We start from the raw sequence: 23,990 nt of genomic DNA, 5'->3' as shown, positions 1-23,990 counted from the left end.
ATGAAAAAATACCATTTTGTAAAAGTTCTATGATAACGATTTCGATTGCGCCATGGACGCTTTCTCCCCGCCATTTTTCGCGAATAGGTAAAAGGAATAGTTTGAGCTTTGTTCACTCTGTTAAAAAACACTCTGCTCCAGATGCCATCGCCTGATTTCGAGGATATTCCAGCTGCCAAGAAGATGAAGATCGACAAGTGTGTCCTGCGATTCGCCAAGCTGACTGAAAATGCACTGGAACCGGTGCGGGGATCCGCCAAAGCGGCAGGAGTTGACCTGCGTAGCGCCTACGATTTGGTGGTTCCTGCTCGAGGAAAGGCCATCGTGAAGACCGATCTGCAGGTCCAGGTTCCGGAGGGTTCGTACGGCCGGGTGGCTCCACGGTCCGGACTCGCCGTTAAGAACTTCATCGATGTGGGCGCCGGCGTGGTCGATGAGGATTACCGCGGCAACCTTGGTGTCGTGTTGTTCAACCACTCGGACGTGGAGTTCGAGGTGAAGCGCGGGGATCGCATTGCCCAGTTCATCTGCGAGCGCATCTTTCATCCGGAACTCGAGCTGGTCGACAAACTGGAGGACACCGAACGCGGCGAGGGAGGTTTCGGGTCCACCGGAGTCAAAGATCTGCCGGCGGCCAAGGCTCAAAATGGCAATGGGGAGAAGGCTGCCGAGCCGGAGGCTGCTGCTCCTGCTCCCATTGCCACGTAGGAGAGCGAATCTTAATATTGTTAAGCACACATCGCCCTTTGAGGCCACACATCCTAAGGCCTTCATGTCCATAAGACAAAAGTTTCATTCCCGTATGTTTAAATGAAATCATTAAACCATGTTAAATAAAGCCTGATACTTAACCAACAACAAATCATGTTTTTTTTTGTAATTTTGTGATATATGTACATTATATTCAAAAAAGATAAAAAATGAGCCAATTTGAATAAAAAAGAGCCAAATTTTTATTTATTATTTTTTTTAACTTTTATCATAAAAAAGTCATATACAAAAAATAAACAAAAACATCACAACACATTTTTCTGCAATGAAACTAAGGATTACTTGGTAATTTAAGTCATTCTGGCATATGTTCAGAGCTACCATACCAGCGGAACAATTTAGTTTCGATCTGGCGCTTTTAGATTTCAGACATTAATCACTTTTATAATTGCACAACAAAAAAATGCATTAATAAAAAAATGAATTCTTTTTTTTTTTAAATTTAAAATATTTTGTATCGCTATTAGCAAAAAAGAGCCAAATTCAATAAAAATGGGCCAAAGAGCCAAAGAGAAAAAAAAGAGCCAGTTTTGGCTCAAAAGAGCCAAATCTGGCAACCGTGATTATATTACTCCCATTAAAAGGAGCATTGAAATGTTTTGCAAGAAATATGAGCAACAATAGGCGTCTGTCAAATCAAGATCAAAAGCAAATATGAAATTACCTTGCATAATTTAAAGCGCAAACTGAATACTTCCCTAATAACAGTTTTAACATATTTTGGTTCGACCCTGTACAAAAGTATGCAACAAGAATATAATAATTACGGTGTACTTGAAAAATTTCAAAATATACGCCAAAATTATAAATTTTAAAATGCAGATACAGAGATTTATAATCTTTAAAATATTTAACACTTATTTAAATATAAAATATTTAACACTTTAAAACTCCAAATATTTTAAATTAGTCAAAATATTCTGCAGAAGTACAGCTGTCAATTAGGTGATCTGCACCCAATTTACTAAAATCTATAGCAAAACATAAACATTTTTAAAACAAAATCTATTGAAACACTAAGGTGCATTGTTATTATGTTAATATTATTATTATTATTTACCCTCTTTTAAGAATGTCGAAAGATTTTAAGACTGTAGAAAAAAGATCGGAAAGAACTTGAGGATAATTATATTCTATATTGCGGAACCACTTACTTGCAACGGTCAGTGCAACCTTTTCGCATCTCGAGTAAAGAAGTTGCTGCACAGACATGCAGCAATTATGCTTTTTAAAAAAGCAGAGCGGGTCGAGCGAGTGGCTCTTGTGGGCTGCTTAGAGGATAGAGGGATAGGCTTATGCAGATACTTGAACCGGACGGGCGCAGTGAGTTATGACCGAGTAATGAGAGCCAAGAAGCGCCGATGGCCCACAATATCAGCTCGCGTGTCTCAAGTGCATTGCTGCACAATTTACGCGGCCGATTTTAATAAATTCAATGACTCCAATTTGTAATTAGACGCTGGAGGTGCGCTGCGTGCTTTTAATTGTTTTGCAGCCATCCTTGGTTGCCTTTTGGCGCAACGGTTCCGCTTGACCCGCGACGCATCGAGCGGTCCGGAGGTCAGCCGCGTGCCCATAACGCCCCAGAAAGAGATTGCAATTCGCCACTTGCAACTGCTAACTAGCAACTGGCAACTGGATACTTGCAACCCGCAACCCGCAATCCACAACCCGCAACTTGCTACCGCCTTTGCTTTTGTTTGTATGATAACTGGTATAATTTATTTGCTTTAGCTTGTGAAAAATAGCTATAGTTCATTAAATGTATATAATAAATCAAGTTCATTTTCATGCCTATTGTGTAGAAATATGCTTCTGTTTCTTTAAGTTCATTGCATACGGCCTAGGTATTAGAAAATGTTTTTTTTTTGCTTTTGTTTCTCTCTAAATGACTTACAACTAATTAAATAAACAATATGTACAATGCAGCTATAAAATACGTTCTCTATTTGCTTGTTGTTTTCATTTGTGTGTGTGTGTGTAGGTGTGTGGTGTGTGTTTTTCAAGTCTTGGAGCTCTTAAAAGGATGCATAGTTCTAAAAGTTGAATTTTGAATTCCTCTGTGCATGGCCGCAGAAAATTAAATATAAATTAATAAAATTTGAAAAAAGCATTGGGGCGGGGTTTCAACAATTTTTGCCGTATCGTAGGATATATATAAAAATAAATAGCCTTTTACATCGATTAGCAAAACAATAAAATTAAATTTTTAAGTTTGCTTCACATTTAGCGGAATTCTATTAAATATATATTTACTGACTAGCAGTTAAAAACGAAAAAGTCATAGAAATAAATAAAATCAATGCAAATTGCGCTTTGCACTTAAGTACGTAAAACGAAAACTCTCTCTTTAAATTGACTAATAAATTGATTAATGTTATACAAATATGATTTGTGTTTGTGCAAATGGAAGACTTTGCGATTATTGTTGTTGTCACTTAAAGTTTACAACTTTAGCTAGCCATTAAATTACATGTTTATTGTTTAATTTATACAGTAGGTTGTGTTCTCTCCAATCCGATTTTCTTCAGTGTTATGTGTGTGTGTGTGTTTCTCATTTGGTACAGCAATTGTTGCAGTTGAAATGCAATATATAATATTTAGCATAAATATTTTTATGTGGACCGCTGATAACTAGCTGGCGTCGTGGAGATTGCTGCACGGCAATACTGGCAGCAACATGTTGCTGCTGGGCGAGCTGGCTGTTGCTGGCGTAGCTGCAATATCGCTGCCCTGATTGCTGTTGCCACTGCTGCTGATGCTGCTGCCGTTGCTGCCGCCATTAAAGATCTCCGACTTGATGCTGCAACTAGTAGTAGTTGTTGCTCCTGCTGTTGCTGCTGATGCTGCTACTGCTGCTGGTGTTGCTGCTGCTGCTGCTGTTGCTGCCCCACCCGTTTGCAGTGCCAGCATTTGTTGCGCCTGCGCAACGCATGCAACACACGGGCACGGCCCGCCCAATTTCTTCGCCAATATGGAGCGCAGCTTGAGAGCCGGCCCCAACTTCATGCCCAGCGAGTTAACCAAATGGTCCTCGGTTAAGAGCGGCAGGCCAGTGCCATCGATCGACTGATCGCGGAACGACTGCAACGGGAAGAGAGTCGAAGAGAGAATTAGTGGGGAGTCTTCGCGAAGAAACGGCAGATTTATGTGCACCGTGCACCATGCACCACTTGCACAGTGATTCCTAATGGGTTCAAATAGGATTTTTAATGGGTAAATTAAATATGGGGGAAATATATGATAGACATTTTCATATTTAATGAGTTGATCTAAAATAACAATTTAACTAACAATTTAATTTTTATGACCAAAGATTTTTAGTAATCGGAAAAACACATATGTATCAATATTTATGTTCTTTAAGTACTTTGGATTTTTGGTTTGAATTTGAATTCATTAAAAACTTGTCCAGCATTATCACAAATTATTCCCTAAAACTAATTTTAATCCTAAATCGTTGGTCTTATTCGAAATTTTTCAGTGGATACCAGAAAACTTTATAAATTGGTTTCGCGATAAATTACGAGTAATAAAAACGTTATATAATCCATAATCTTGATCTTTAATATAGTAATAATATAAAACTATGATTTAAACCATTGCCTATATAAGTTAATTTAAAAGGACTATAATATGAGATATTTGTTAACATTACGACAGTTTCAACTATCAACCAAAATCTGAGATCATTTTTCACCCAGTTGGCCCACTGTGGCATCTACGAGCATTCGTAGGCGCAGGGCATCCTGTATTTTCCCTCATTCTCCATTCTGTTCTCCTTGTGTGTATGTGTGTGTGCCAGTGTGAGTGTGTACTTGTGATTAATGCGCGGCTTTTAAAATTGTTAATGAAAAACGATTTTAGCCAAAGCTGCCTGACTTGGCTGCCGTTCGCTGCAGTAGCATTTTCATATTTGCAACGCACGATCGATTGAAAGTGGGCAGAAGAAGTGGGCATTTCCCCCCTCTTTCCATATTTTACCCCCCTCCTCCTCCTTCTCCACCTCCTCTTAGCTGATCTCCACTGCCACGCCCCCTGCTGCTGCTGCTGCCGCTGCTGCAAACTCCCCCTTGGGCAAAACGAAGCTCGCGCCACATGAGATTTCTATTATAGATTGGCCCTGATTGAATTCCACGTAGCTCTCTGCGAAGAGGGAAAGAAAAAGGGGGGTAGAAAAGGGGGAAGGGGGAGAAAAGGGGGAAAGGGGAGGTGGGGGGTCAAGCAACCTGTTTCCGCGGCAGCTGCTGCTGCAGCATCTCGCAGCAACTTCGACTAACAACTGCCACTGTTTGCTGTTTGCTGTTGTTTTTTTTTTTTTTTTTTTTTTTTTTGCTGCCCCCTTTGGACACGCCTTTATCGGGCCGCCCCTTCTTTTCCTTTTCGGTATTTGCCATGGTCAGAAGGCAAGGCACCATGGCCAGAACCCGAAACCGAATCGATTCGATGCCGGTCGAATCGGGGGTCATCTCTATATATAAGGGAGGTTCGCCGAAGCTCGGGCAGCTCAGCGTTGCAGCGATGTGGCGGATGCGGATGCGGATGCGGTTGCGAATGCGGCTACTCACTGGCTACCTGGTCATCCTGGCCGTTGGCCAATTGGTGGCGCAGCACGGCGTCCTGGGCCAGAAGTACTACATGAACTTTGCCTTCAACAACAACAATCCGGATGCGAATGATGGAGATGCAGCTGGCCCTATTGGTGTTAATGCTCCTGGCGGTCCTGGCGAGGATTCCCAGGATGGACAGCCACATGAAGGGGATGACAGTGGCACCGCGGAGGGACCCATTAAAATCCCCGTGGACGATAGCAAAGCATCCAGCGGCAGTTCTGATACGAAATCCACTAATGAGGACTCCGATTCCAATTCCGATTCGAAAAGTGATAGCGATAGTGGTGATACGAGTGAAGCTGGAATTTATTCGAAAAGTGATAGCAATCCGGGAACCGATGGCGGTGATGGCGATGATGACGATAGCGACAGCAAGGATGATCGGAATCGTCGCGAGAAGTTGGCGAGGCAAGAGGAACTGGGAGGCAATCCAGTGGATCACAGTCACCACAGCAGCTACGAAATCAGCATCGACGACAGTTTCGGCGGCAGATATGTCCGTTCGATCTACGAGAGCAGCGAGAGCCATGGACACTCCGGCAGCAGAGCGGGCTCCAATCAGCGGGACAGTGGAGCCCCCGAGAGCAGCGAGGAGAAGCAGCAACCCGAGGAGACCAACGGCAATGGTCCAGCACCCGAAGAACCTCCAACGCTAACCCTTGACGCCGACGGAAATGTGGCGGATGCACCGGACAATGGGACACCTGGAGGCAAGGAGGATGACTACGAGGAAGTGATCTAGGGAGATCTAGGAGTAAGTCCTTGCTTGATGACTGAGAATCTAATCCAGCTGACTCTCTTTTTTGGTTATTTTTCTAACAGTTGGAAAAGCTCAAGGAACTTTGGAAGGACGCAGCCACTTTAATTGATTCTTATTAATAAAATGACAATAAAATGTAAATTTCAAGAAAATGTTTGCTCAAAGGGTTTACGGGTGTCTTAAATTAAGAACTATTTAAAGGGTAAATCAATAAGTCGATAAAAATAAAATATAAAAGAATAAATAGTTTTTTTAATACATTTGCAGACATTTTCCCTAAATTTTTATATATTCAGGTATTCACATAGTAACTTTGTAATCTTTCCTACCTCATGACTTCTTTTATTGTTTCTCAGGATTAATAATATTATAATTGATATGTACTAGGTATGTTAAAAATAACCCCATTTTTGATATAATCCTTACTCCTAAGAATCTTTGTACTTCTTTAATAATTTCGTTTGCAAAATCTAACTAATGTTTTGGTATTCAGAACTCAAATTCAAAAACCATAAAAATTGTATTTTTTGTTTATAAATTTAATAAATTGTATTTATTAAAATATTTTGTTTTTATTAAAAATGAGTTTATTTAAATTCTTAAAAAACTATTATGCGTTCATTTTCCAACTTAACCTTCTTCACTTGACATTAAAAACTGAACTGCGATATCAACATAAGTTTGAACATCAGCACATGCGATGATTGTGCATATCGACTGCAAGTTAAATTGATTTGTATCACATTAGCTATCAACCTGTTGGGAAACCGTTTAAACAAATTGGTCACGAGCCATAAAGCGACGGCATTTAGGGAACCCAGCTTTCATATACAACCCTTCATTCTGATTTTAGTGGAGCTGAAGAGCGCAGTCATGCTGAATTTCTGCCTGTGGACAACTCTTCCGTGGATTGCCCTTGGCCAAACGTACTACATGAGCTTTGTTTTCAACAACTACGCAAACTCTAGAATAGGTGCACCACAACTGGGATTCATGGACCCACAAAATCAGCAAATGCAAGGAGGAGTTCCACCGATCAAACAGTTCGAAAACTCTGGCAACGAAGAAACTTTAGAATTAGATTCTATGGAACATTCTCAAAAATCTGACGAAGAAGAAACTTTAGAATTAAGTTCTATGGAACATTCTCGAGAGTCTGGTAAAAAACATAAAAGAAATCATAATAACATTAAACCTATTGTAGAGGACAGAGACTCAAGTGAAACGGATGAAATTTTCATGTGGCAAACAACCCCGGAAATACGTCCTAAAAATACGAGGCGTAAAAATAAAACAACCCAGACAACGACAATTGAAACTCCTGAAATGCCCACTGAAATTACCACAGAGTCCTTAAAAGTCACTGAAATTGATACAGAGATAACCGAAGAAAATTCCATTCCAATTCCGGAAATCACAACAGAGAGTTCTTTTACAGATAAAGAAAAAGAAGCGAAGAAATGGGATGAAGTGGTGACACCACATCCCCCGGAATTTTTCGACTATCCGGAGGCAACTTGCCACGAGGACATGGATTTGCACGAGGTTTTTGGCATTAGACTCGAAAGAGATAGGGGTTTGCCCACCAAAATACTGTGTGATTTTAAAAACCAGTGGGGAGGTCCTTGGTTGCTGATGACGCGAATCGAGCTCCCCGTTCGAATTCACCTGCGTCACTGGTACTTTGGCTACGTGACTCCCGATTACAAGGACATTAACATCAACTTTCTGGCCCTGGCCCACATTATGAACTCGATGCGAACAGCCATGCTGATAATTGGCCAGGATAAGGACGACAAGTTGGTTTATAATCTGTACGACGATGTGGTAATTTCGGCCTTCAACGATTTGTTCATGATGCGCAAAGCCGAATTGGTGGAGGCCAACACCACGGAGCTGTTGTTTGTATCCGTTGGGAAAGTGATGAGTTCGTATGGCGGAACGAACCGATCGTGTCCTTTGCAGGTCCTTGGCAGCTGGTGGGGTAACCATGCCCTACACAAAATGTACGAGGGATTTTTCTGGTAAGGATTCGATACTCAGAAATAATAGAGAGATTAATTAAAGATTTTTCTCTGTATTTATTTATTTAAATTTACAATTATACAAAAAGTATAAAGCTTATAAAGGTTTAAACAAAAATACTAGCCTTCACTTTAAGGTCTCCTTTTGCTGGTTTTATATTTTTTTTAGAATCATAAGATATCTTTCTCTTTTTTCTAGTGTCTTTCCAAAGGATCGTGATATTTCAAAACCTGGCTATGTGGCAATCTTTATCAAACCCAGTGTCTTCCCTGCCAACCACACTGCACTTTACAGCAGTCCCATTACCACTCGTCGGCCCTGGAACATGAACTTTAACTCTCGGACTGGAAATAATGATACAGTTAGGAATTCAGCGGGGTCAAAAATAAAGGCAAGAAGCGATTGGGAGCGAAACAAGCAGGCTGTGAATAAGGAGTTGGCCCGCCGAGCGAGGATATTTGAGACAATAGACCGACTCAGAATGGAGGAAGGTCAACGCAACAAGAGAATATGGTAATGGATAAAGAGGGTATAGATTTAAGATCTCTTAAACTTGGAAGGAGACTTCTCTATTACTAAAGACTGAGAAGTTATAAAAAACTCATAGCTTAAGATAATACATTTTTGTGAAAGATATGTTTGATATAATTTTCCACTTGTAATTAAACTTAGTGTTGTAATAAGTTAATAAATTATTTTGAACGGAAAATTATTACTAATATTATTTTTAACTGAATTAACGACCTTTGTCTTACTCGCGTTTTAATTTTTCCATAAGGATGAGTATTTAATAAACATTCTGTGTTGATAAACATACATATATAGGCGATTGGGGACAATTAACTTTAACTCTTCGATTAGGTTAAGTATAAATTACTTTCTATAACGCTTTCCCACATTGCCTTGGTCAAAATGCCAAGAAAAAAATCCAAACGAGCTGAAAAGCAAGCAAAGACCGAGTTCTAACCGGAAATTGGTGGCTTTTACTCCTATGGGCAGCTATTGGATTCTGTCATAATTTTGCCCGGACAACGCAGAAATAAAAAAAGAAAAGATAGGGGAAATTGGGGAGGGGAAGAGGCTTTGATTTGGGTGGCTCTGTGGTTATGGTTATGGTCAGCCAAGTGCATTCTAAATTCTGTGCCAATAATTGACAGAGCCAACAATACTCGTACATAGCCAACAACAATAACAACAACAACAACAAGTTGGCATTAACTAGAGCCCAGGAAATGGGCAGTATACGTAGAGCATAAGAAAAAAAAAGAGCACATCTTGGCCATAACAATACGGGCCAAAAACAGATTTGAATTGTGGGTCTCTCAGGCTGCTCGGCTCTTGACTTTGAACTCCTTTGGACAGCAAACAAAAAAAAAAAACAAAAACTAAAAAAAATAAAGGGGAAAAAGAAGAGCAGGGCCGAGGCCATCTGCAGATCCAAACACGCAATGTAATTGGACTCCAGGTTCTGGGCTCTCCATTCGGTTGAAGGCAATTTAAGACACAACACAACATAGCAGGCTAGTTGGAAAATGGGTGGAAAATATGGAAATATGCAAATCGTTTGGCTGCATCAAACAAAAGACTTTGTTAGCGTTAGACGGCCCAGTTAAGTTTTGATATTTTCACCAGAACTTCGAGCAGCAATATTAATGAATGCGAAATGTTTGCAGCTTTGATGGCTTTCGCAGCTCATATCAATTTTTTTGGAACACAAAAGATACACGCTATTTGATTGAATGTTTAGACAAGTCGAAGAATTTGCAAACATTTTGCCTTCAAATTAATGTGTTCAGAATCGCAGACACGTGAAAACAGATACGCATCTTGGGACTCCGCCCAAAAACCAAATCAAAGTCTTCTTCTTCTTTAAAGTAATTAAACTTTATAGTTCAAGTTTGGTTCGGTTTTGGTTTTGCCGGTTGTCTTGTTGAGTAGATTTGATGTGGATGGTGACCTGAGTTGACCATGGACAGATGGTTAAATATCAATGAATGTCCACGATCAATTTGCATACGTTGCCGGATGATTCGTCAAAAGTTCGCCTCGTTTTGATTCCGAACCCTAGACCCGTCGAATCGAATCGAGCCAAAGAACTCGTAAATATTTTCTCGTTTTATACGACTTTAGATTTGCCCCAGCCTTTTCTTGCTTTAATAGAGCTATAAAGAGTCAGCCCAATAAAGTTATTTTGTTGCGCAATATTTACATAGAATTCAAGTGGGTTTCAATCGTAAAATAGCCAAATAAAATTTGATCTTTTTCTCTGGTTAAAATATACGGATAAGTAAGAGATTAGCTAGGAAAGATGGATTAGAGAAAGACTATCGGAAAAGTATTGAAAAACGATATTGGAAATTTTTGGAAAATATAAAAATTTAGAAGAAGTTATGAAACGCCAAAAAAATTTTTATTGTTTCATTAAAACATATCAAAATGATACTCCTTTTTTAAATTTATGAGATTTAAAAGATGTTGAATATTACTCATCAAATGTTCACTAATTTGTTTTCTTATTTTAAAATATTATATCAATCTAAACTATAAATTTTAAGGATGGTAAATATTAATGATTCCGTTAAAGTCATTAAAGATTAATCAAAATAGTAATTTTGATGGAATTGGAAACTTTCGAGACTGCACAAAGTTATAGGAGATACAAAGATAGAATTATTTGTTTAAGAAATTAAAAATAATGAAATCCCCTGTTGAACCCTGGTTCAAAATGGTATTCCCGTCACGCACCCATCTCCAATATGCATATAAATGGAACCAAATTGAATGGACCAGCATCTGTGGATAATCTCGAGCTCTGGAATTTTTTGCAGCGAAATAAATTAATAGCAGGGTCAGCGAATGGCGCGTCAAATGTGAAACGTGCCAGGTCCTCGGCCACAGATCTTCACCAAAAGTAAATCCAAGATCCCAAAAAAAAAAGAAGAAGTAAAATACACCGAAAGCAAGTCTTTGGCCAAAAGACACATCACACTAATAAGCAGCTACAAAAGTGCTTCTGGCTGCTTCTGGTCACCCAATGGACAATCTTCTCCCCCCCTCTCGAGATCCCCCAAAATACATTTTAATTTGAAGAGCCGACTGAGTGCAGCGAAAAATGAATTCCACCGAGTTTAAAGGGGGGGGGTGGGGAGGCTCTTCTCTGATCCGCGATGATGATGATGCTCTGCCCAATTGTATTTCTGGGCTCAATTTAGTTGTACGGATTTTGACCTGCTTAACCCTAAAGTCAGCAACCAAACAGCCGAAACAGCCGAAACAACCAGCCACCAAATGGTGGAGAAAGATCGCCCTGCTTGGTGGGGATTGTTCAAAAGGAGGGTTTAAGGGGATTGGGGGATCGAGAATTGTAAGGGGGGGAAGACAAGAAGCGAAGACAACAATTTGAATTCTAAATTGAACAGCTTTTTGTGCTACCTATGCCCGGGAGCTCGCCCAGCCGCCAGTTGAGTGGAGCGCTGATCGCAGAACGTGGGCCGACCTGCTGCCAACTTTGCAGAGGTTGGAGCTAAAAGCTAAGAGCTGAGAGCTCACAGCTGAATGCTGAATGCTGAGCTCTGTGTTTTTGGCTTGGGCCTTTGAAGCTGAGGCTTTACCTTTGGCTGAAACGGAGCTCGAACCCCAAGCCACCAAGTCAATTGCGCCCAACTACCTACTCATTGTAATTCTTCATGTCTGGCCACGTCCCCCGGTTGGGCCAAAAGCAACAACAGCAACGGCAAAAAGGCCAGAAAGCTGAAAGCCAAGACTGAGGAACAGAGACGAAGGCGACCTGATTGCCGGCAGTGGCAAGTACCAAGTTCCAGTTGCCCATCAGCAACCTTTGGCTCGATCGGTGGCTGCCCACCTAAAACAAAAAAGTTACACTGCAGAAAGGAGTGATGAACAGGGAGTTACCCTGAAAAAAGTATTCTAGGAAAACTATAAAATATAAAATATGTATTAACCTTTCAACCTTCAACCTTTTAATAAAAGAATCTAGTTATTTTGAATTAGATTAAGACATGTCTAACAGTTGAAAATAAAAAACCTGACCTTTCAAAATATAATATAAATGGTAAATGTTTCTTTCATCATTTTACTGGTATATTTTCTTATTAAAAATTATAAACAGAAAAAAAACTACATCTCAATTCATGTTTACAATATGAACAGTTAAAAGACAATAGGTAATTTTACATTAAATAAAAGCGAGCATAATAAAGCTGTAAGTACAGATATGATTAATCTATTCAACAATAGTTTGCTGTATTATTTTTAAAACTTTATTAATGAGATTAAAATAAAAAAAGTTAGTATGAACATCTATCAATTAATTTATGTTATGAATCAATTTATTATGCTCAGTTAAGTTTATAGGCTCTAAATTTTAACACCTGTAAATCTGATCATAAAAATGTTATGGCTTTTCCATGGTTTGTAGGTCTATATTTTAGTTATATATCTACGGTACTTGTTAACTGTGATATAATTTTCGCTATGTAGAAAATAAAGATTATTGAGGCAAATTTCCGTATAGCTGTATACCCTACACCCCTTTCTTTTTAAGGGGTATGGAAAAGTTGACTTGTTGGCTTCACCGACGCGGCTACACTTCACTTGTGTCTTTGGCTTTGATTTTGGTACCGAGTATTTAATGATATTTCTCTCTTTTTATTCAGCCCGGCAACCCAACAATTACGCTTAATGCCAAACATCCTCTGCGTTCTGGCTGCTCCATCCCAACCTTAACTCCAACTCCAACTCCAAGTCAAACTCCGACTTTAGCTCCAAGTTGTGAGCTCCCAAGTGCGGTGGCTGTGGTTTGATCTTGTTACGCATTCGAGGCTCGCTGTTTTTTTCAAACTCTTTCAGCAACGACTACTAGGTGGCCTTTAGATTGTGCTCGGGAATCTGGATTCTGGCATCTGGATCTGCGATCTGAGGTAGCGTTTGATTGGCATGTAGAGCAGAACAGCCTCGTCTAGCTTTCTGTCTTGCCAGATAGTTGGCCAGCTGGAGAAAACCTAAGCTGCGCTGCACTTTCCATCGAAAGTGTTGAAAATCGTTGGGATTGGTCCTTCTCTTATTGATTTACCCACTAACTATCCCTCGGCGACCAAAAACAACTGTATTCTATATCAATCACCGAACTTTTCCAGCAACAGCGTTTCGAAATTGCCCGCTTATTATTTAAATAATTTAATAAATTATTGAACAGTCGCCCAGGGGCGAGTAATGAAGTCGGGCTTCGGCTCTCGACTTAGACAGTTGTAATAAATAAGTTTTATTTTTATTTCACAGCTACTGCCGCTGGCGGACAAAGTCGCGAATGGGACAGTGGGCGCGTTGTGCAAATTGCTGATAAATTTGAGGATAAGAGAAGGTTTTTCGGGTGGGCAAACTATATGAGTGAATCTTTTGGAAGTAAGAAGTTTATGTAGCAAAGCATTGAGTTTACATAATTAAGTAATTGTGGAGCTAATAAATTTTAAATTTTTTTTTCGATTTATAAGATTTTATAAATCACCTTATTTTTTCTATTTTTGTTTTTTAGACGTAATAATTTTTTTGGTTAATAAATTTTCTTTTTTAAGGTAATGTAATATAACCAATATAAAGTGGGTTTTACATTATACTGATTTTTACAATTCTAACATTCTGGAATTGGTATGAACCCAATTTCTACTAATTATTACCCACTGTGCACAATGGGGCCATCACAGATATTACATCTTAAGGTCAAAATATTAGCAAATTTTATGTGACCCGCTCACCGAACGAAGCCGCCAGGGAAACAACAAAAAAAAAAAAAAAAAAAGGGGAGAAGGCCAGCTAGCCAATCCAATCCAACGTGAGGAGCAGAGGGATTTTGGGGGAACTTGGGGGAAGCTGCAGCAACTGAGGAGTTGGGGCTGTTAATTTCGCTTCGGAGAGCGGTAGGCACATAATCAGTTTATTTTGTTGCTTTGCTTTTCTTGGCAGCAGGAGCTGAAGTTGAAGCTGAAGCTGAAGCTCGCCAAGAAGAAGAAAAAGTGCCCCGGGTTACACGCCAAAGATACAATTTTAGATTATATGGCCAACTGCGCGCATGCGCATAATAATAATGCATGCAACAAGACGACGACGACGACGAAGACTCAAAGACGAAGACGATGGCGATGGCGATGGGCGACGACGAGTAGCCAATTGCAGGCAGGGAAGGCCAAGAAGGCCAAGAGGGCCAGGAAGGCCAAGAAGGCCTTACTCGACAACAACAACAACAACAACTGAAGGAACCCAAAGTCGGGTCGTCTTTTTAGCTGGCTTCCTGTAGGGGGCACAAAAAAGGCGTGCAAGTGGGTATAATCATCATCAGCTTTGATAACACACCACGAGCGCAGCGCAGCGACGTTGGCTGCAACGACCTGCCTGCCAGGGTCCAAAGTTTTGAAGACCCCAGCAACCCGGGCACCCTGGAACCCCTAGACCCCAAGCCCCCGATCCCCAAACCCCGAAACCCCAAACTCCAGACCCGGCATGATCTGCTGCTTGGCATTTGACTTTCGGGCCAACTTCTCTCCTCTTTTTTCGCTCTTTGGTTTTTGCTTTTGTTTTTTCACTGGGTGCTTCCAGTCATGCGCCGACTTCAACGGCGATTTGGAGTCTTGACTTTGGTCCCGAGGTCTCTGGGGTCTGGGGTTTGGGGTCTCGATGGGGTCTCGATGCTGCCTCACTTTGCTGCCTCCGAAGTTGCTGCCTGCCTGCCGACTGTCAGTTAAATGGCAGCTCCGCTGCCGTGGCCACCTTATAACCTCCGTCCGGTGCACATTTCATCTAACCTCTGCTCCAGTCCGAGCTGCACAGTGGGACAAACTGCAGCGAAAAATGGGGGAGGAACTTACTATTTATTTTCTAGAAGTATCCTGCATTTGTAATCGATTAATGTTTTTTAATTGTGGCAAGTTACCAAAATTATTTTAATTGAACTGTCACTTCGTAATTAAAAGAAAAAAAAATTAATTTTTAAAAATTAAGATTAGAAATAGTTGAATAGTTTTACCTATTATTTAACTATTCAACTATTATATATTATAAAAAGTATAATAAAAATTGTATCATTATGAATCATTACTTGTTTCTTTTTTTGAGTGTTCTATCGGAATTTATATCAAATATCGATCAAAGAAAAAATTACTTGAGAAGTGGTATTATGGAACTAAATTGTATTGATTGTCTCTACTAAGATACTTGGGGTTATAAAAGTTTGAGTGCTAATCCATAGAGGACATAGTTGCCATTTTACTTTACTTTGTTGAAAGTGCATTAATTTAATATAGCTTTAGATACCCAGAATGAAACTATCTATAACCTACTGTGCCACATAGAGTTGAAAGGAGAAAGATTGAGAGAGCCTTGCAGGTCTCGCCTCGATTGCGATCATTTGCTTTCGTGCTGTGATTTCTGGCCGCAAACCTCCGAAGGAACAGAACTTTTCCTTCAATATAGATGATTGTTTGGATCCTGTTCGCTTCGGTTGGGTTTTCTTTTTCCTTTTTCCTTTATTTTTTTCTAACTGCCACAGCAGGTCGGTTTTGCCGGCTCCGAAGGCCCAGCAGCAACATCATCAAGCAGACGACATCATTATCGTGCAACATTATCGAAAAAGAAGGAGAAAAAATGCCAAACGCGAGGCAAGAAATTGCTTGTCTTTTGGCCAATTTTTTTCCTTTCCTACCAACTTTTCGTAGGCGGCCGAAAAGTGGAAGCCGGCAGGAAAAAAAAAAGAAAAGAAAAAAAACGCCTGCGAACGGACCAATATATTGAAATATGGCGGTAAGCGGGCAATTTAAATGTGGCCCCCGCAATCGCTTCCACCCGCCGATGCACGGAATGTGGTTTTAAGTAATTCATGGATTAATGGTAGCATATTGGTCTTGTGGCAAAAAAAAAAAAAAAAAAAATAAAGAGGGGGAGGAGGGTTGTCTCTTGAGTGAATGGTCGTGTCTGAGGCCGAGACTAAAACTGCTGTCTGTCTGTCTGTTTTTTTTTTTTTTTTTTTTTTTTTGTAGGAGGCCTTGGCCGTGGTAAGAGTAGGAGTTGCATGTTTAGCACGTGCCTTCGGTTCCTCTTGTTGCACACTCAAAACTTGCTGCTCGTGTGCGGTAGTTGCTGCCGTTATTGTTGCTCGTTGCTGGTTGCTGGTTGCAACTTGCTGTTGCTTGTTGCCTGTTGCTGTTGCTAGTTGCTGTTGCTAGTTGTTGCTGTTGCAAGTTGCCGTTGCTGATAATGCGTTGACCGCCAACGCCGCAAACTAGATTGTTACGTTTATAATCATTAGGCGAGTCGGTGATTTGTTTTCCTTTTCCTACCTTGTTTTTTTTTTTTTGCTTTTTAGCAGCTTTGGTTCTTTGGGCTATGAAAGTTGTTGGTTGTTACCACAAAAGCACCGTTAATATGAGGTTGGTTTTGTAGGACAAAAGTGGAACTGCAGGCTACCTTTTCAAATAAAGGGGTTGCTTATACTATAAAAACTGGAAGCCTAACAGATGGGTTCCAAATAGTTAATCATGCGATTTTCAGCAACAGTGCAAATAGAAAAAAATATGTGGATATACTATATATTTAACTACATACTTTAAATTTGAATTAAACAGAAAAATGGATTTTATATGCTTAATAAAAAAATATTTAGTCATATTTGTAAAGCTGATTTGGTTCACTTCATATAGTTTATTTTATTTTAATCTAAAAACAAACATTGCGTAAATTTTAATTTTCTACGATTACAAACAATCAATCGCCAAGCCATAATTCAAGTTGAATGAAATCTATTTATTTTTACTGTCTGATTGGATCTCTATAAAATTAATGAGCCCATCAAATAAAGTTCAAGTGTGTGTTACTCAACTCCTAAAATTAAAACTCAATCGAATCCCCTTTTCAGTTGCGTCACAATTTGGCCTCCTCAATTGAAGTTATCTTTCACATTTCTGTCACTTGGCTAAACCGAAAATTAATTTTCAATTTTTTTCTTCGGGTTTTTTTTGGCACATAACGCCTCGTCATACTTCCTGTAGAAAGAAGAAAAAACACCAACTCACCGCACACACCAGCAAACACTAAAAGCCAACGAGAAACCAACAAATTGCATTTTAATGCAACTTTCCAAATCAATTTTCCAAAAACCAAACACCGAGCGCGGGGAAAAGGTGGAGGTGCATTTCCCTTTTGAAAATTCAAGGCAAGAGAGTAAGAAGAAGAAGAAGGCAAAAAAAGATATGGTCAGAGGGATATAGCGGGGAATCGGGTCGGAGTTAGCCACACGAGTGCCATTGGCCAAAAGGCCAATATAAAAATAAATAAAACTTAAGTCAGCCATGTGACAGTTATGGATGAGAAGGCTGCACTCCAACGTGGCCAACTGGGCACCCAACTTCGAGCTCCAAACTACAAACTCCAAGATCCAAGCTCCAAACTCCAAACTCGAAATCCGGACTTGGAGTCCCGGCCAGAGAGCCAAAGTAACGAGTTGCCGGCGCGATAAAAAATCTAACTTTAATACGAATTAAGATAAACAAATAATGAGAAAGGGAGCGGCAGGAAAAGTGGGAAAAAGGGGGGAGGGGAAAGGGGGAAATGGGGAGGGAAGAGGGGGAAAAAGGGGTGGGGAAAGGGTAAGGAGCCCATCTAATCGAATGCTTTTTAGCTGGCAATGGAGACCTCCATCCCCAAGCTCAAGTGACAAGTGCGAGTCTAGGCTTTTGACATTTGCTGAATATGAAACTGCAACTCGATGATCTTCACAATAATGATGATAATGATGAAAATAGCAGTGATGATCATCATGATGATGACTACGTGGATTTGCAGTCGTTGTTTATGTTTACTCGAACGATGAAACCTTATGCCTAATAATAGGGTCGACTTTGAAATGCATACGAAAAGCGGAGAGGTACTGGACTGGAGACACAGTTCGCCTCGCTGTTTTTTATTTATTTTTTTTTTTTTTTTTTTTATTTTCCGTTTGTCGGGGGCGTTAGCCACGGTGCAAAATGTAGAGCTGCGGAGTTGATCTCCATGTTGCCGATGCTTGACATTTATGTGAACCCAGGCAACAATAACACGTTGGTGTACCAGCGACAGAACGACACGAAACCAAGAAAAAACTTGAGGAAGGGAAGCCGAATAAATACCCTTGCAAATAAACTAAAATGTATAAAATAACCATATCAAAATTATATATTTTCCATAAAGATTTTTCAATGAATTGAAATAAATTTTTAATAGACGAAATAGCCATCAGTCTTCAGCTTTAAATCTGATGGCATATAATAATAATTATTATCTCCCAATTTTTTTTTTAATGATGAATATCATTTTTGCTAATCATTATTGGAAAAAATTGAATAGTATTTTAGAAAACAATTGCTAAGCGCATTTCTTTTTTGAGGGTAGTTTGGGTATAAAAGTAATAACTATTCATAAAGCTTATGTTTTTAAAGCTCATCAGGAAGATATATTATTAAGGAGATCGGAGGACACTGAAGTTAAACTACCCTCTAACAAGGGTATAGAAAACCAAGCCAAAAGCGAGCAAACCCGCGTTGGAGCCGGAGATCCAAGAGATCCCAGTTGATCGTGGGCAAAGTCAACTCGCTCGAGTCATGAATCTTATGACGCCTACGTGTACTTTTGGCATTTGGCATGTCAAATACAATAAGTACTGGGGGTTGGATCCCCGGTGCCAGAGATCAAAACTGCGAGTACATTGGAACATTGGGAACCCCAAGATGGAGAAGGAGCTCCAAATGCGATGATTCCTCGGGTTCAAAACTCTCAAGAGACTGCGTTGACTTCTTTTTGAGCCCGAACTTGTTTCTTATTTCGACAAAAAGGGGAACATTTCTGGTCTGTCATTAACTGACAGAAACTAATTCGCTCCAAATAAGTTCAAGGCGGAATGCTGATGGATTGACAAGGCGAATGGGTTCGCAGATGTTCTTCTCAGTTCTTGTCACAATTTGCAAGTTCGTCATCTTGAGTTTCTTGGGAAATTAGATGGAGATGTGTCGGTAATGGCTTGATTGTGAACTTTGATTAGTCGAAGGGGTTAAAGTTGTTCGCTCATTAAAAGGCGGTTCTATTGGGGGTCCATAGACCTCAATTAGATCTGGTTATCTTTGAAATTGGTAAATTTTCATTAACTAGATAAATTGATGGCACGCAACCTTTAAAGTTTTCAACACAATAAATTTTGCAAATAAATAAAATACAATTAAACAAACTTTGAAAGGATTTGTTGCTTATAAATATCTAGATATCAGAGATTAATGGATTGGCAATTGAATTTTGGTTTAATAGTAGCGATAAAAATGAATAATAATTAGATACATTTTTGGCCAAATTGATCGTTAGAACAATAACAGTAAATCATTTAAAATGACAATGCTACTTTTGGAAATATTTAATCTTATCCAAAAATTGTGAATTAAATATTCTAAATGTTTTGGAAACTATAAATATTTTAACAAAGTATTTTTTTTGTTCAAGTAATTTAACTTTTTAAAGTCTAGATTAGTTTAAAATTTTCTGGTTTATAATAGATTTAACACAAGTTTTCCTTTTCTGTATATATAATAGCATTTTGATTTATCCTATGGCCTTTCAATTACAATCCCAAGACATCCCATCTCCATCGGAAGATCTTGCCATCGTCTATTGCTCAAATTTCCAGCCTCCTCGAACTTATCCCCGCATTCCAGAGGGATCCAACCCACCTGCTACCTCGAGTGCACTTAATCAGCGAATAATTCATGATAAACCAAAAGGAAGCGGAGTAGAAAGGTAGAAAAGTAGAAAAGGGGAGTGGCTCCCTCCGTAGCTCGTGTCGCTGATCACGCATAGAAATTATTATTGTGCTTTAATATAGCCATAAATCTGAACATTTAAAATGCAGAAAATATCGCATCCTGCTGCGTTTCGGCCAAAACCTGAAATGCACCGAACGACTTGGAAATTGGGTATGGAATGGGTTAAAATGGGATGGGTTAGGATGGAATGGAATGAGTCTGGGTCCCCAACTTATGACTTCATCTGCATTTTTATGGCGAATGCCCTGGCGATAATAAACCCTGGCACAGGGATCCGAGCCACCCATGCGTGCTTCTACCAAAGAGAAAAAAAAATAGAAAAAAAAATAAAAATAAGAAAAGGGGGAGTCGCACTGTGGCAATATCAATAACACTTGCAACTCTGTCCGTCGCCATGCGACTGCAACATGATGCGACAACGTTGTTGTCGTCGTCGTCTTCGTTGTTGCTTTTGTTGTTTTTGTTGTCGTTGTCGTTGGACAATGTCACTGAACCAGTTCTCAATGTCTTCATATAGATTTCCACGGCCTGCGAGAGTCAACCTCTGCACTAAATATTTACAACCTCCACAATATCTCAACGACCGACAACGACGACAAAAAAAAAATAAAAGACTGAAGCGCAGGGGAAAAAATAAAAAAAAAAAAAAAAAAACTAAAGCGAGGCTGGTCTTTTCTATCGGCTGGCCTGGCGGAACAAGTTCATGCAACTGCAGCAGCCGCAGCTCCACAAAAGGTGTTCAGGCGACCAAGACCAAGAGCCCAAGAGCAACCAGCAACCAGCAACCGGCAACCGAGATTCAACAACCAACAACAACCAACAACAACAACCAACAACGATCAACGACCAGCGACCAGTGTCGTTGTGGCCATAAATTCAATTGAATATTACGCCAATTGCCTTTTTGTCTATCGCGAACCTCGGGGAGGAGTCAACATGTCGGCCTCCAAACTGGTTCCATCATCATCAGTTCGGTAGATATGTCCGCTTTACTTTTTTTTATTTTCTACTTTAAGCAGATTTAGTTCATCTTTGAATGCTGGGTAAGCCGCTTTCGGCGCGCTAATTAGACGACTTTCAAGGCACCCATCTGAAATCGGCGGGCTAATATGCATCAAAATGTGTCAACACCTAGAGAGTTCGGGTCCTGAAAGACCGTCCGGCTTAATTGTTAGCTCCTCTACGCGATTGAAAGCCCGAAGTTACACATAAAAAAAATAAATTATTTATAAACTAATAAAGTAGTACGACCTATTAACTGTTAAAGTTTACCACAAGAAAGTATAATTGAAACTTATCCAAATCATAAATAGAACAATTTGATTGGTAGTCAAATAATAATGAATTCTCTCGTTAATTAACAAAAAATATTAATTAAACTAGAGAAAAGAAAGTGTCTAATGGAGAGTTAATAAAAACCTTTTAAAAATGTTATCCTGAACTTGGCTTACGCGACAGTACCAGTTGAGAATTATAAACGCACAAGGGATAGAAATAGAATAATATAGAATAATAACCCAAACCTATCATAAATTTCTTTTTAATGTGGTAAACTACAAAACAGCCTAACATGTGAGCAATTTCATTTTTAGGAAACATATCGACTTTCTAGATATATTTGTCAATTTGATTCATTGATCAATTTTTCTTTGTGCAGTCCATGTTTTCACTCCATTAACGCGTTGTGAAGCTAGAGGAGGAGGAGGGAGGAGGAGGCTGGGGCTGAGGCTGAGTTACCGAGTGCAGATCCTGAACTGGGACTGGTAATGATGCCTGACGTTGACCGATCGTCGACCGCAAAAGCCAGCCAGCTAGCTAGTCAAAGCCAAAAGCCAGGGGAAAATGGCAGGGAGAAAAGCGAGATCCAGAGCAAAATACAACCCGGCCTGACCGACCGATCAAAAGTCGTTCAACTTGCCGGAACTGGTCGTAAAGATCACCTGGCCACCATTCCGAGCCAAGTCGAGCTGAATCGCCTATGTGGAGCATTTTCCTCTCGAACTTGGCCAAACGCAACTCGTAAATGGGGATCTGGACTCCGAGTTAAGGCCGCAGCTCGAGTGGCACAATATTAATGGCCGTCAGAGAGTTCAGGCCGTCCGCAGTGAGTTCAAGTCCCAAAACATAGTTAATCTTCGCTGTCCGACATTCGTTCGGTTTTTTTGGTTTTTTTTTTTTTGGCAGGAAACCCATAACAAGAGTGGAGAATCAGCAGAAATAAACGATCTGCCAATGGGTAAATGAACTTTGACTCCTGCGATGAGGTTAAGGAATGCCACTTCGATCACAAAAGGTCTCCAAGGTTCAGTAGTTGAATGGCAGCCAGGGTTAGCAATTTTATATACCTTCGAATCGATTTGATTGGAACCACTTTTTATATAAAGTATTCATCACAGTACATGAATTTACTTCTGCAGGATTAATTTAACCAAATAAATATATTTCATTAATGCTTTGTTTCCTTAACTAAACTATTAAATACTGTTAACATTTTAGGTAATCATTATTCATTTTTGGTTAAGGCAGAAGAGTAACTTATAATAAGTTATGTATTATGTATAAGATTGATATAGAAGTGAATATACAAAACCAATTTTTAATCTTCTGAGGAATGTGTTCTTTGTTTCCGTAAAAACAAAAGATAATTGCGAGTTGTGAAATTGTTCTAAAAGGAATTTTATCAGTAGCCTTCATGATTACATTTTGAAAAGCATTGAAACTTGCATTTTGTTTCAGTAAAGGTTAAAAATAATATAATTAAGATTTAGGTTTTCTTAAAACCCTCAGTTTTCCTACAACTCAGTATGGAATATTCAACCTTAACATATATTCAGTTTCTCTTCTTGGGTTCGATTTATTTACCCCTGCCAACTGTCCCATAAAACTCAATTAGTTGCAAAAGCGAGAAACGCTCCGAAAAGCTCCTTTCTCCGGCGAATCTCTTCGGCCTAATCAACTACAAATGGGCTGAAAAAGGCTGAAAAAAGGGAGAATGTTGTGTTTGGTTTGTAGGCCTCACCTGAACATATTCGGCGCATATATCAATTCCGCCCACGAAGCCGCACACATCGTCCACCGACCAGGAGTTCACCTCCTCGCTCTGCGCCTGGCATCGTCTGCGTTGCTTATTGTTGCTGGCTCCTGATCCCGAACTCAGTCCCAATCCCGAACCATTGCCAGATCCCTCACTTGAACCCATTCCCATTCCAATTCCAATTCCCGCGTTGGCGTGGCCAGAATTGATATCCTCGTGCTGCTGCTGCTGCTGCTGCTGCAGCTGATCCAACGGTGGCGGGGATGGCGTGGATGTGGATGAGCCCGTGGTCGCTGTGGTTGCTGTTGTTGCCGTCGAACTGGCACGACGCTCCGTCTTGAAACGCTTGGCTGCCGGCGGCTGGGAGCTCAAATCCAATGGCGCCGCCGACGCATTCGAGGAGCCACCACCGCCACCGCCACCCAGCGGAGGCGCCACCGCCAAAGAGTCATTTGTGGAACGTGGACTAGACTGCCGCGAAGCGTGATGCGATTGTTGCTGCTGCCGTTGCTGCTGTTGCTGTTGCTGCTGCTGTTGCTGTTGCTGCTGCTGCTGCTGTTGTTGCTGCTGCTGCTGTTGCAGTTGCGCCGAATAGATCAGTGCGGGCGTAACAAATTGGGCTGCCTGGTGCAGTGCCGCATTCAGAGTGGAACTGGAACGTGGCGTGCCCGCCGCACTCGCACTCGGCGACGAGGCATTCGACCCGGAGCGCTGCTGCTTGCTCCGCAGAATCTCCTGGATCTCCGCGTCTTTTACAGCACGCGCCTGCGAAAATTGCAATGGGAGGGGGAAAATTGAGAAAAAAAACTAAAGATAAAAAAAACGAAGAAAAAAGAAAACGCTAGCTAAAAGTACAATTAAATATGCTTCTTATTGGATACAATATATATTTAAAATGCCCTAGATGTATTCATATTTTGGAAATATTTATAAACATGTTT

General features: G+C 40.2%; 4 protein-coding genes and 1 long non-coding RNA gene across 9 annotated transcripts in view; 4 read left to right on the top strand and 1 right to left on the bottom strand.

Moving 5' to 3' along the window:
- Window positions 1-68: 68 nt before the first annotated feature.
- LOC108100005 (deoxyuridine 5'-triphosphate nucleotidohydrolase) lies at window positions 69-862 on the top strand. Its single transcript, XM_017203707.2, has one exon. The coding sequence runs from the start codon at window positions 142-144 to the stop codon at window positions 706-708; it is 567 nt and encodes a 188-aa protein (XP_017059196.1). The 5' UTR covers window positions 69-141; the 3' UTR covers window positions 709-862.
- A 1,603-nt stretch (window positions 863-2,465) lies between these two features.
- The window catches only part of LOC108100033 (1-phosphatidylinositol 3-phosphate 5-kinase), a 68,269-nt gene continuing 46,744 nt past the window's right edge, over window positions 2,466-23,990 (bottom strand). For all 5 annotated transcript variants that reach the window (XM_017203754.2, XM_017203758.2, XM_017203753.2 and 2 more), the window contains exons 6-7: window positions 23,035-23,814; window positions 2,466-3,855 (exon numbers count right to left, since the gene is read on the bottom strand). In XM_017203754.2, the coding sequence (XP_017059243.2) occupies window positions 3,406-3,855; window positions 23,035-23,814 (1,230 nt within the window). In that variant the 3' untranslated portion in view covers window positions 2,466-3,405. The remainder of the gene's footprint in view (window positions 3,856-23,034; window positions 23,815-23,990) is intronic.
- On the top strand, window positions 5,173-6,291 carry LOC108100034 (accessory gland protein Acp32CD). Its single transcript, XM_017203759.2, has 2 exons — window positions 5,173-6,138; window positions 6,207-6,291. Exon 1 carries the CDS (start codon window positions 5,188-5,190, stop codon window positions 6,124-6,126), a length of 939 nt encoding a protein of 312 aa, XP_017059248.1. The 5' UTR covers window positions 5,173-5,187; the 3' UTR covers window positions 6,127-6,138; window positions 6,207-6,291.
- On the top strand, window positions 6,268-8,878 carry LOC108099997. The gene is made up of 3 exons (XM_017203698.2): window positions 6,268-6,280; window positions 6,893-8,168; window positions 8,368-8,878. The coding sequence occupies exons 1-3, from the start codon at window positions 6,268-6,270 to the stop codon at window positions 8,684-8,686; spliced, it is 1,608 nt and encodes a 535-aa protein (XP_017059187.2). The 3' UTR covers window positions 8,687-8,878.
- LOC108100036 lies at window positions 12,678-22,465 on the top strand. Its single transcript, XR_001771966.2, has 2 exons — window positions 12,678-22,119; window positions 22,200-22,465. It is a non-coding gene; the product is annotated as an uncharacterized LOC108100036 (long non-coding RNA).

The sequence above is a fragment of the Drosophila ficusphila genome, unplaced genomic scaffold (assembly GCF_018152265.1).
Source record: "Drosophila ficusphila isolate 14025-0441.05 unplaced genomic scaffold, ASM1815226v1 contig_855, whole genome shotgun sequence".
NCBI classification, from domain to species: domain Eukaryota; kingdom Metazoa; phylum Arthropoda; class Insecta; order Diptera; family Drosophilidae; genus Drosophila; species Drosophila ficusphila.
The sequence above is the reverse complement of the archived record's forward strand: the minus strand, read 5'-3'. Positions and strand labels throughout refer to the sequence as shown.